A 13,131-nucleotide genomic window follows, 5' to 3' on the forward strand; every position below is an offset into this window, starting at 1 on the left:
TCCTCACCTCCACCCACACACTGTGTGTGTGTGTGAGACATCACAACAATGGGTGGGGCCGAATGTAACATGAGCATTAACTCGTTCAGATTCATTGTGTTATACAATAACTTTCTTTTGTCAAACAGGTCCGGAATCAACACCGAGCGACCCACAGAGCACAATACCACCAACTGTCGGTGATGTCTTGACCCCTGGGATCATTACAGACCACCCTTCGACCATAGAGGACTCCTCAGCAAATATAAGTGAGTCCCTTAGCGCCAGTGTGGACACACACTCCCCATCCAAGTGCCATTGGTGGACGTTGTAAGACCTCTTACCAATTTGTATAGATGAACCATAGAAAGCATCCTATCAGGATGCATCATGGCTCGGTATGGCCACTGCTCTGCCCCAAGTCTGTAAGTGACGACAGAGAGCTGTGAACACAGCCCTGTCCATCACACCCTCCATCCATTGACTCCATCTGTACGTCCCACTGCCTCGGGTAGGCAGCCGACATCATCAAAGACCCCTCCCACCCCGGTTATGATCTCTTCCACCAGGCAGAAGGTACATAAGCTCAAACACCCGCACCAACAGATTGAGGAACAGCTTCTTCCCCGCTGTCATTAGACTCCAGAATGGACCTCTCACATTTTATATGGAACGTTGCCCTCGCTCCCTGTGCGTCTTCTCTGTCGCCATAACATTGTATTCCTCGCTCTGTACTATTACTCTCATACACTTTGTACAGTATGATCTGCCTGTAATGCACACAAAACAGCCCTTTTCACTGTACCTAGGTACATGGGGCAGTAATCAACAGGAGTAGGCCATTCAGTCTCTCAAGCCTACTCTACCATTTAATGGGATCAAGGTGTTTCTGATATTCCTGACATCCATTTTCCTGTCCCTTCCCCAACATCCTTGATTCTCCGACAGATCAAGAATATATTTATTTATTCCTGTGCTATTTGTCATCTCTAACCGTCAAAGTCTGTGAGAAGATTTGTAGCTCGGGTGCTCGTTGTTGTGGTTCTGGTCGCCGAGCTGGGAGTTTGTGTTGCAGACGTTTCGTCCCCTGTCTAGGGGACATCCCCAGGAGTCTCTCAGAGGCTCCCAAGCACTGAGGATGTCACCTAGACAGGGGACGAAACGTCTACAACACCAACTCCCAGCTCGGTGAATAAAACCACAACATCTCTAACCTTACGTGGCTCCATGTGTGGGAGGAGTTGTTTGAGGAAGATCACTGTCACGAAAACTCCTTTGTCTTAGTTTCCTCCTGGACGTTTCGAAGTGATTAGTGGGAAATGATATCCTATTTACAGAGGATGCAGTCCTTCGAGAACAGGAAGGTTTATTGTGGGATGATGATAAATACGACATTTTGCCAGGCCTCATGACTAGGACTTTAGGGAGCAGCTACAGATATAGCTGCTCACTCCTAAGGCTGGAATAGAACTCCTCACCTTCACCCACACACTGTGTGTGTGTGAGACATCACAACAATGGGTGGGGCCGAATGTAACATGAGCATTAACTCGTTCAGATCCATTGTGTTATACAATAACTTTCTTTTGTCAAACAGGTCCGGAATCAACACCGAGCGACCCACAGAGCACAATACCACCAACTGTCGATGATGTCTTGACCCCTGGGATCATTACAGACCACCCTTCGACCATAGAGGCCTCCTCAGCAAATATAAGTGAGTACGTTAGCGCCATTGTGGACAGCACACTCCCCATCCAAGTGCCATTGGTGGACGTTGTAAGACCTCTTACCAATTTGTTTAGATGAACCATAGAAAGCATCCTATCAGGATGCATCGTGGCTCGGTATGGCCACTGCTCTGCCCCAAGTTTGTAAGTGACGACAGAGAGCTGTGAACACAGCCCAGTCCATCACACCCTCCATCCATTGACTCCATCTGTACGTCCCACTGCCTCGGGTAGACAGCCGACATCATCACAGACCCCTCCCACCCCGGTTATGATCTCTTCCACCAGGCAGAAGGTACATAAGCTCAAACACCCGCACCAACAGATTGAGGAACAGCTTCCTCCCCGCTGTCATTAGACTCCAGAATGGACCTCTCACATTTTATATGGAATGTTGCCCTCGCTCCCTGTGCACCTTCTCTGTCACCATAACATTGTATTCCTCGCTCTGTTCTATTACTCTCATACACTTTGTACAGTATGATCTGCCTGTAATGCACACAAAACAGAACTTTTCACTGTACTTAGGTACATGGGACAGTAATCAACAGGAGTAGGCCATTCAGTCTCTCAAGCCTGCATGACCATTTAATGGGATCAAGGCGTTTCTGATATTCCTGACATCCATTTTCCTGTCCCTTCCCCAACATCCTTGATTCTCCGACAGATCAAGAATATATTTATTTATTCCTGTGCTATTTGCCATCTCTAACTGTCAAAGTCTGTGAGAAGATTTGTAGCTCGGGTGCTCGTTGTTGTGGTTCTGGTCGCCGAGCTGGGAGTTTGTGTTGTAGACGTTTCGTCCCCTGTCTAGGGGACATCCCCAGGAGTCTCTCAGAGGCTCCCAAGCACTGAGGATGTCACCTAGACAGGGGACGAAACGTCTACAACACAAATTCCCAGCTCGGTGAACAGAACCACAACATCCCTAACCTTATGTGGCTCCATGTGTGGGAGGAGTTGTTTGAGGAAGATCACTGTCACGAAAACTCCTTTGTCTTAGTTTCCTCCTGGACGTTTCGAAGTGATTAGTGGGAAATGATATCCTATTTACAGAGGATGCAGTCCTTCGAGAACAGGAAGGTTTATTGTGGGATGATGATAAATACGACATTTGGCCAGGCCTCATGACTAGGACTTTAGGGAGCAGCTACAGATACAGCTGCTCCCTCCTAAAGCTAGAATAAAACTCCTCACCTCCACTCACACTCTGTGTGTGTGTGAGACATCACAACAATGGGTGGGGCCGAATGTAACATGAGCCATAATCCCTTTAGAACCATTGTCTTATACAATAACTTTCTTTTGTCAAACAGATCCGGAATCAACACCGAGCGACCCACAGAGCACAATACCACCAACTGTCGATGATATCGTGACCCCTGGGATCATTACAGACCACCCTTCGACCATAGACGTCTCCTCAGCAAATACGGGTGAGTCAGTCAGTGCCAGTGCGGACACACACTCCCCATCCAAGTGCCATTGGTGGACGTTGTAAGACCTCTTACCAATTTGTTTTGATAAACCATAGAAAGCATCCTATCAGGATGCATGGTGGCTCGGTATGGCCACTGCTCTGCCCCAAGTTTGTAAGTGACGACAGAGAGCTGTGAACACAGCCCTGTCCATCACACCCTCCATCCATTGACTCCATCTGTACGTCCCACTGCCTCAGGTAGGCAGCCGACATCATCAAAGACCCCTCCCACCCCGGTTATGATCTCTTCCACCAGGCAGAAGGTACATAAGCTCAAACACCCGCACCAACAGATTGAGGAACAGCTTCTTCCCCGCTGTCATTAGACTCCAGAATGGACCTCTCACATTTTATATGGAATGTTGCCCTCGCTCCCTGTGCACCTTCTCTGTCGCCATAACATTGTATTCCTCGGTCTGTTCTATTACTCTCATACACTTTGTACAGTATGATCTGCCTGTAATGCACACAAAACAGAACTTTTCACTGTACTTAGGTACATGGGACAGTAATCAACAGGAGTAGGCCATTCAGTCTCTCAAACCTGCTCTACCATTTAATGGGATCAAGGTGTTTCTGATATTCCTGACATCCATTTTCCTGTCCCTTCCCCAACATCCTTGATTCTCCGACTGATCAAGAATATATTTATTTATTCCTGTGCTATCTGGCATCTCTAACCGTCAAAGTCTGGGAGAAGATTTGTAGCTCGGGTGCTTGTTGTTGTGGTTCTGGTCGCCGAGCTGGGAGTTTGTGTTGCAGACGTTTCGTCCCCTGTCTAGGGGACATCCCCAGGAGTCTCTCAGAGGCTCCCAAGCACTGAGGATGTCACCTAGACAGGGGACGAAACGTCTACAACACAAACTCCCAGCTCGGTGAACAGAACCACAACATCTCTAACCTTCTGTGGCTCCATGTGTGGGAGGAGATATTTGAGAAAGATCACTGTCACGAAAACTCCTTTGTCCTAGTTTCTTCCTGGACCTTTCGAAGTGATTCGTGGGAAATGATATCCTATTTACAGGGAAGGAGTTCTTCGAGAACAGGAAGGTTTATTGTGGGATGATGATAAATACGACATTTGGCCAGGCCTCATGACTAGGACTTTAGGGAGCAGCTACAGATACAGCTGCTCCCTCCTAAAGCTGGAATAGAACTCCTCACCTCCACTCACACACTGTGTGTGTGTGAGACATCACAACAATGGGTGGGGCCGAATGTAACATGAGCAATAACCCCTTTAGAACCATTGTCTTATACAATAACTTTCTTTTGTCAAACAGGTCCGGAATCAACACCGAGCGACCCACAGAGCACAATACCACCAACTGTTGGTGATGTCTTGACCCCTGGGATCATTACAGACCACCCTTCGACCATAGAGGCCTCCTCAGCAAATATAAGTGAGTCAGTCAGCGCCAGTGTGGACACACACTCCCCATCCAAGTGCCATAGGTAGAGGTTATAAGGTAATACGTAGCAGGAGTAGGCCACTCAGCCTTTCGTGACCTATTCTACCAGTAAATTGGACATTCCTCATGTCCCCCGTCTCCTTCCTATCAGAAAGATGTTGTGAAACTTCAAAGGGTTCAGAAAAGATTTACAAGGATGTTGCCAGGGTTGGAGGGTCTGAGCTACAGGGAGAGGCTGAACAGGCTGGGGCTGTTTTCCCTGGAGCGTCGGAGGCTGAGGGGTGACCTTATAGAGGTTTATAAAATTATGAGGAGAATGGATAGGGTAAATAGGCAAAGTCTTTTCCCTGGGGTCGAGGAGTCCAGAACTAGACGGCATAGGTTTAGGGTGAGAGGGGAAAGATATAAAAGACACCTGAGGGGCAACTTTTTCACACAGAGGGTGGTACGTGTATGGAATGAGCTGCCAGAGGAAGTGGAGGAGGCTGGTACAATTGCAACATTTAAGAAGCATTTGGATGTGTATATGAATAGGAAGGGTTTGGAGGGATATGGGCCGAGTGCTGGCAGGTGGGACTAGATTGGGTTGGGATATCTGGTCGGCATGGACGGGTTGGGCCGAAGGGCCTGTTTCTGTGCTGTACATCTCCATGACTCTATTACATCCACTTTGCCCCTCGATTCCCTGACGGTTGAAGAACTTACCTCAGCATCCAATATACACAGGGACTCTGCGCTCACGGCTCTCCGTGACCAGGAGTTCCAAAGTCCCGCACCCTTTCATGAGAAGTAATTTCTCCCCATCTGAAGTGACAGTGTGGATACATTTACAGCAGAAGTCAGAAAAAAACACGTGAGAGAGAGAGGGAAAGGAATATAAGGTCATGATGGTGGGGTAGGGCAAAGAGGAGGATCGAGTATGGCCTACAAGGGGCTGAATGGCCTGTTTTTGTGCTCATGAATTCTAACTCCCCCTAAGAAATGCCGTGAGGTTATGGACCAGACCAGACCCCCCTCAAAGTATTTTCAGAAAGTTGCTTATACCCTAACTTGATTTTATCTTAAAGCCAGATGTAAAGTGGGCGGCACGGTGGCACAGTGGTTAGCGCTGCTACCTCACAGCGCCAGAGACACGGGTTCAACTCCCACCTCAGGCGACTGACTGTGTGGAGTTTGCAAATTCTCCCTGTGTCTGCGTGGGTTTCCTCCGGGTGCTCCGGTTTCCTCCCACAGTCCAAAGATGTGCGGGTCAGGTGAATTGGCCGTGCTAAATTGCCCATAGTGTTAGGTAAAGGGGTAAATGTAGGGGTATGGGTGGGTTGCGCTTCGGCGGGTCGGTGTGGACTTGTTGGGCCGAAGGGCCTGTTTCCACACTGTAAGTAATCTAAAAAAAAGTGCTGAGTTCCAGATGCAACTCAATAGGTCAAACTATTGGACGTTAAAACAAAATATAATTTATTTAAACATTTTAGTTAAAATACAAACAAAGAACGAGCAATTTAGAATAACACAACTCTATTTGAAAACTTAAAAGAATAATAGTACCTATTACTAATTAACTGTCCCATTACAGTAATATCCCATAAACACATCCCTTGGCATTAAGGCTAATTCAGACACAGATTCTCACATGCGGTTCTCCAATCCCGGAGGAAAAAAGAACATCAAGAGAAAATTGGATGATGATGGGATAGTGTAGGGGGAACGAACTGAGAACAGTTCACAGGTCGGCACAACATTGAGGGCCGAAGGGCCTGGTTCTGTGCTGTATCGTTTCTATGTTCTGTGTTCCAAAATTCAAAGAGATGTTCACTGAAGCTGCCAACTCTTTTTGAGACCCTCCCCCAAAAAGCTTCTGCTTAAAACTAAAACCAAACTGGAAAGCCCGGATCTGGGAGAGCTGATTCCATTGTTCAAACTTTAAAAGGCGTCCCCAGGCCTCGCAAATTCTTCGGGACAGCTGGCTGCGCCTGCCTTACAACCTCTCTTCAAGAAAAATATCAGGACACAATTAAGTGACAGCATCGTCACAAGTTAGATTGATTTATAAATGTCGACGAAAGCAGAAAATGGTTTACATTGAAAATGCCGAGTGATTTGTTGAAGGGGGTGGCGCTATCGTTACAGCTGCTGTTGTCATGAACTCGATATTGTCCCCTCAGGCCCGACTGAAGCCAGTGTGTCAGACTCAACCCTGGACTGGTCCTCACCGACACCATCAGTACCTTCCACAAGGTAATGAAGAAACGGGTTCACAGGCTGAATTGGATTGTACAATCCATGGCTCAGTGGTGAGCTCTGCTGCCTCGCGGTGCCAGGGAGATCCCACCCTCAGGGCGACTGGCGGTGTGGAGATTGCACGTTCTCTCCCCGTCTCTGCGTGGGTTTCCTCTGGGTGCTCCAGTTTCCTCCCACAGTCCAGAAGCGTGCAGGTCAGGTTGGATTCGTGGTTAGCACCGCTGCCTCACGGTACCAGGGATATAGATACAATCCCTGTCTCGGATAACTGTCGGTGTGGAGTTTGCACGTTCTCCCCGTGTCTGCGTGGGTTTCCTCCGGGTGCTCCGGTTTCCTCCCACAGTCCAAAGACGTGCAGATTAGGTTGGATTGGCTATGTTAAATCACCCGATGGTGCGCAGGTTAGGTGGGATGGCTATGGGAAATGCAGGGATAGGGTAGGGAGTTGGGTATGGGTGGGATGCTCTTCAGTGTGGACTCGATGGGCTGAATAGCCTGCTTTCTCCTCTGTAGGGAAAATTCTGCTTCCTTTAACATTAATTGCAGCTGGAACAGGCACAAGCCGCCTGAGAGTGTGTGATGGGGATAGCCTCTGTTTGCCTGTCCAACCTATGATCATTGGCCTACATTGGCTCTGAGGGTGTGATGATCTCCCATTCTTTAAGAATCTCACATTCACGTACAAACTTTTCCCTGGCCTAGCCTGCTGGCTCCACCTTGTAACCTGTTTCTCCCTAGCTCTATAACCCTCGAAAATTTCCACAAACCCCCCAGTTCTGGTGTACACATCTACCACTTCCTTCACGCCATTGTCAGAAGCTGTGTCTATGGACATCTAGTACCTCGGAATTTAATTTCTATTCCTTCCTTCCTCCCCATTCGATGGATATACACAATACATCCACACAGTAGGCCATATACCATTCAATAAGAGCATGGCTGCTCCGAGATTGTTTCAAATTCCTCCTTCTCATCTACACCATTTCAATCATCTTTGATTCTCTCTTGTTTAAATTCACCTCTGACTGGCCTCTCAGTCACCAGGTATAACGTCTCCTCAACTAAGATCAGGAAACAATGGAAATACTCGGTGTACCCGACAACATTTGCAAAGAGAGACATACAGAGGGATAGAGAGAGTCGGAGAGAGAGAGAGAGAGACAAAGGGGGATAGAGACAGAGGGAGAGAAAGAGAGAAACAGAGACAGAGGGAAAGAGACTGGGAGACCAAGCGAGAGAGAGAGAGAGAGAGGGGGGGGGGAGAGAGAGAGAGGGAGACTGAGAGAGCAAGAGAGAGAGAGAGAGACAGAGGGAAAGAGACTGGGAGAGCAAGTGAGAGAGAGAGAGAGAGAGAGGGAGAGAGACTGAGAGAGCAAGCGAGAGAGAGAGAGAGACCTAGAAAGCAAGCAAGAGAGAGAGAGACAGACAGAGGGGGAGAGAGAGATAGAGAGAGAGACAGAGGGAGAGAGCAAGCGAGAGAGAGGCAGACAGAGGGAGAGAGACCGAGAGAGCAAGAGAGAGAGACAGACAGAGGGGGAGAGAGAGATAGAGAGAGAGACAGAGGGAGAGAGCAAGCGAGAGAGAGGCAGACAAAGGGAGAGAGAGAGAGAGAGAGAGCTAGAGGGAGAGAGACCGAGACAGCAAGCAAGACAGACAGACAGACAGAGGGAGAGAGACTGAGAGAGCAAGTGAGAGAGAGGCAGACAGAGGGAGAGAGACCGAGAGAGCAAGAGAGAGAGACAGAAAGACAGACAGAGGGAGAGAGACAGAGAAAGCAAGCGAGAGAGAGACAGACAGAGGGAGAGAGAGAGAGAGAGAGAGCTAGAGGGAGAGAGACCGAGACAGCAAGCAAGACAGACAGACAGACAGAGGGAGAGAGACTGAGAGAGCAAGTGAGAGAGAGACAGACAGAGGGAGAGAGACCGAGAGAGCAAGTGAGAGAGAGACAGACAGACAGACAGAGGGAGAGAGACTGAGAGAGCAAAAGACAGAGGGACCGAGAGAGAGAGCAGGAATGAATATATAAGATGGTGGGCAGGAGAAAGTGAAAGGCAAAAGGGAATAATGGTGGAGGGTAAAAGCACATGGCAATGGGACAAAGGAGCAAGAGGGGGTTCTTGATGGCGTATAAATTGGATGTAACAAAAAAACAGAAATGTGAACTCTGATTTCTCTCCACAGATGCTGCCAGACCCACTGAGCTTTTCCAGCAATTTCTTTTCTTGTTTCTGATTTACAGCGTCCACTGTTCTTTTGGTTTTGATTTGGTTAAGTTGGATATACCCTTGTGTATAACTCTACCCTTCAGTTCAACGTCAACTTTGTGTCTAATTAGCCTCCGCAATGATCGAAATGCCAACTGCTGTTAGTGAGGTTTGTTCTGTTTCCTGGACAATGTTATCGATGAATCTGCTCACCTCTTTGTTCTGTCTCTGCACAGGCCCCCCGAGATCCTGCAGTGCCAGGTGGAAGAGACACCGAAAGGTATGGTCCATTCACTTTATCCAGGCTGACTCCTGCCCCTGAGCGGGTCACACCACTGCCCTTTCTGTTGTCTGGATCCCAGGCCAGATGGGGAAGGGTCAACTGAGCGGCCAATGTCTCTTACTCATAGAATGCTGTATCGCACACACCTGCCACCCAAGACTGTTCACCCCATTTTTCAAATTAAACTGATGGAAGCCAAATTTCAAAGGCACCTTATCAAATTAAAATACAACGTCATTACGCGAAAGTGGAGTCACAGATAGATAGGATAGTGAAGAAGACATTTGGTCTACTTGTCTTTATTGGTCAGGTTAGGGTGGATTGGCCGTGCTAAATTCCCCATAGTATTAGGTGCATTAGTCAGAGGGGAATGGGACTGGGTGGGTTACTCTTCGGAGGGTCGGGGTGGACTGGTTGGGCCGAAGGGCCTGTTTCCACACTGTAGAGAGTTGAATCTAATCTAATGCATGTAACACTATGGGGCAATTTAGCATGACCAATCCACCCTGACCTGCACATCTTTGGATTGCGGGAGGAAACCGGAGAAAACGTGCAAACTCCACACAGACGGTCGCCCGAGGGCGGGAATCGAACCTGTGTCCCTGGCACCATGAGGCAGCAGTGCTAACCACCGTGCCATGCATGGGATGGAGGCTGGAAGACTGACAAAAAAAAATCAACGTCCTAAACTTCTGTGAATGTTCATTTGACTGACACTCCAGTCTGATCAAGGGCTTTTCTAAAGGACCCCTTTCTTCCTCTGAGTGAAATTTCCGTCCTCTTCTGATAGCCTTGAACCCAATACCATAAGATGTAGGAGCAGACGCAGGCCATTCAGCCCATCGAGTCAGCTCCAGCATTCAATGATATCATTATCATGATCTTAGCGTCCTCAACTCCACTTTCCCCAAGACCCACGATTCCTCTCCTGATCGAAAATCTCTCTATCTTAACCTTGAATATACTCAACGGCCTTTTGGGTTAAACAGTTCCACAGAGTCATTACCCACTGAGAGATGAAATTCCTCTCCATCTCTGCCTTAAATGGGTGACCCCTTACGCTGAGCTGATACTGTCTGGCCCTAGACTTGCCCACACAAGGGCTAACAATCTCTCCTGTACCCTGTCAAGCGCCCTAAGAATGTAGGTCTCCTCTCATTTTTCCTAAATTCCAATGAGTACCTACTCAACGTCTGGTTTTTGGGATTTGGGACTCCCCCTAATTAATTTACTCTGGAATGCTTCCAATGCTAGTCTATCTTTCTAAGGATGCCAAAATAATCACAGCTTTAGATTAGATTAGATTACTTACAGTGTGGAAACAGGCCCTTCGGCCCAACAAGTCCACACCGACCCGCCGAAGCGCAACCCACCCAGACCCATTCCTCGACATTTACCCCTTCACCTAACACCACGGGCAATTTAGCACGGCCAATTCACCCTGACCCTGCACATCTTTGTGACTGTGGGAGAAAACCCACACAGACACGGAGAGAGAATGTGCAAACCCCACACACAGACAGTCGCCTGAGGCGGGAATTGAACCTGGGTCTCTGGCGCCATGAGGCAGCTGCCTTTACGGTGAGTGGAGAAAGGTTTAAAAAAGACAGGAGGGGCAATTTTTTTTTTAACACGGAGAGTGGTTTTTCTGTGGAATGAGCTTCCAGAGGAAGTGGTGGAGGCAGATATAGTTTAGAAGACATTGGGATAAGTTCGATGAATGGGAAATGTTTAGAGGAATATAGACCAAACGCATGCAGGTGGGGCGAGTTTAATTTGGGGTTAGGGTGAGTGTGGACTGGTTAGACTGAAGGGTCTGGTTCTGTTCTGTACGACTCGAGTGTGGCACCAAGGTGTGTGTGGACCCCCTCTGCAGGAGACAGGTTTAATCGAGTTTTGTTGTCCTCCTTGTAGATTACATCACGCGCTGTGACTTTAATGATAACCTGAGACCCTACTGCCAATGGACCCAGGAATGTGACACTGACAGCGGCGAATGGATTAGAACCAATGGCGAGACCCCTACCCAGGGCACGGGGCCCTCCGCCGATCAGCCCGCGCCCTGGGGGGATGGGGTGACTCACGGTAAGTTGGGGGAAGGGTGGGGGCAAGCCGAAGCAAACTGCAACCAAAATGGCGGGGGGCACTCACGAGATGGGGCAATACGTGAATCAGTAGGGGCTCCAACTGTATCCCTTGGCAACTCCATACCATGTGACTCCTGGCAATTGGGTGTCATGTGATCGTGTGAGGCAGCAGCCTATGACTTAGAGGCATTGCATCACATGACCTGGTCTTAGGTCCCACAGTTGGATTAGGCACAGATGGACTGTGGTGGTGGTCGACGGCTCCTTGAGACTATCCCAGGTGGGGCTGAATGGCCGCCGTCCGTACCATTCTGACCGTGCGGGCCGCCTCTCCCCAGTCTGCCACCGAAGAGCCAACCGTTCGACGTTGGCAACTTGTTTCGCGGTGAGATCTCCACCGCCAAGCTCTGGGGAGGAATCCGATTGGCCGACGGGCTGCTTGTAGTCCCGCCGGCTCCAGGCCGGGGGGCAATGCCCCTGAGAAAGAGGCCCCAGGTGAGTGGGCATCGATTGGTGGAGGAGCCCATCAAGGTGGGGGGAAGGGGGTGGACAGAGGGGTCGTGAGCCGGGAGGGTGGGGAGGTTGGGTTTGAGAGGCCAAGGGGACGGGGGGGGGAGGGGGGGGAAGTTAAAAGGAGATATGATGGCACCTCCCCCACCCCCTCCTTTTGTTAGACATCTGCCCACCCAGAGGGCACAGGCCTCCTTCTGGGGTTGGCCATGCAATGGGCAGTGGAGAACCTCAGTAGGGGCTACTCAGCCTGGCACTGCCTCCCAGTGAAATGGGGGACAGGTCCAGGTCCAGACGGAGAGGCAGTTGGAAGGCCGCAGGCTTCAGTAGCAACCCCCACCCACTTTCAGGCCCAAGGGGGCCATAACACCCAACCCTCTGTCCCACCTCCAAGCTTTTTCTGAGAGGCAGCCATGCACTGGCCAGAGGTAAGGGGGCAGCCTGGATAACCGTCGTGACTCTCCTCCTCAACCAGGCCACTACGTCTACGAGGAGGCCAGTAACTTTGCCGCCAACCAGTTCATCCGCCTGACGAGCCCGAGCCTGAACATCAGCGGTGAGGTGTGTGTTGAGTTCTCCTACCACATGTACGGACAGACCAGCGATGGAGGGACCCTCAACGTCCTGGTGGCTGAAGGCCCGAGCAGGCTGTTGCTGTGGAATCGGACTGTGCCCCAGAGCCACGCCTGGCTGTCAGGGGCAGTCACTGTCCCAGGATCCAGCTCCAGGAGCATTCAGGTGAGTCACCGCATTACGGCACGGTGGCTCGGGTGGTCAGCACCGCTGCCTCACCGCGCCAGGGACCCGGGTTCGATTCCACCCTCGGGCCGCTGTCTGTGTGGAGTTTGTGCATTCTCTCCACGTTTGCGAGGGATTCCTCCCACGGTCTCAAAGGTATGCAGGTTCAGGTGGATTGGCCATGCTAAATTACCCATAGTGCCCAGGGATGTGCAGGTTAGGGTGGATTGGCCATGCTAAATTACCCATAGTGCCCAGGGATGTGCAGGTTCAGGTGGATTGGCCATGCTAAATTACCCATAGTGCCCAGGGATGTGCAGGTTAAGGTGGATTGGCCATGCTAAATTACCCATAGTGCCCAGGGATGTGCAGGTTAGGGTGGATTGGCCATGATAAATTGTCCCATAGTGCCCAGGGATGTGCAGGTTAAGGTGGATTGGCCATGCTAAATTACCCATAGTGCCCAGGGA

The 13,131-nt window shown here is 49.8% G+C and overlaps 1 protein-coding gene across 1 annotated transcript in view; it reads left to right on the forward strand.

Annotated features, from left to right (window-relative positions):
• The window catches only part of LOC132835219 (zonadhesin-like), a 140,998-nt gene that overhangs the window by 24,992 nt on the left and 102,875 nt on the right, over nucleotides 1-13,131 (forward strand). The window contains exons 9-17 of the mRNA XM_060854582.1: nucleotides 129-248; nucleotides 1,577-1,696; nucleotides 3,026-3,145; nucleotides 4,473-4,592; nucleotides 6,764-6,836; nucleotides 9,280-9,323; nucleotides 11,241-11,411; nucleotides 11,804-11,908; nucleotides 12,399-12,661. Coding sequence (XP_060710565.1) covers nucleotides 129-248; nucleotides 1,577-1,696; nucleotides 3,026-3,145; nucleotides 4,473-4,592; nucleotides 6,764-6,836; nucleotides 9,280-9,323; nucleotides 11,241-11,411; nucleotides 11,804-11,908; nucleotides 12,399-12,661 — 1,136 coding nt within the window. The remainder of the gene's footprint in view (nucleotides 1-128; nucleotides 249-1,576; nucleotides 1,697-3,025; nucleotides 3,146-4,472; nucleotides 4,593-6,763; nucleotides 6,837-9,279; nucleotides 9,324-11,240; nucleotides 11,412-11,803; nucleotides 11,909-12,398; nucleotides 12,662-13,131) is intronic.

Source organism: Hemiscyllium ocellatum, chromosome 44, assembly GCF_020745735.1.
Source record: "Hemiscyllium ocellatum isolate sHemOce1 chromosome 44, sHemOce1.pat.X.cur, whole genome shotgun sequence".
NCBI classification, from domain to species: Eukaryota; Metazoa; Chordata; class Chondrichthyes; order Orectolobiformes; family Hemiscylliidae; genus Hemiscyllium; species Hemiscyllium ocellatum.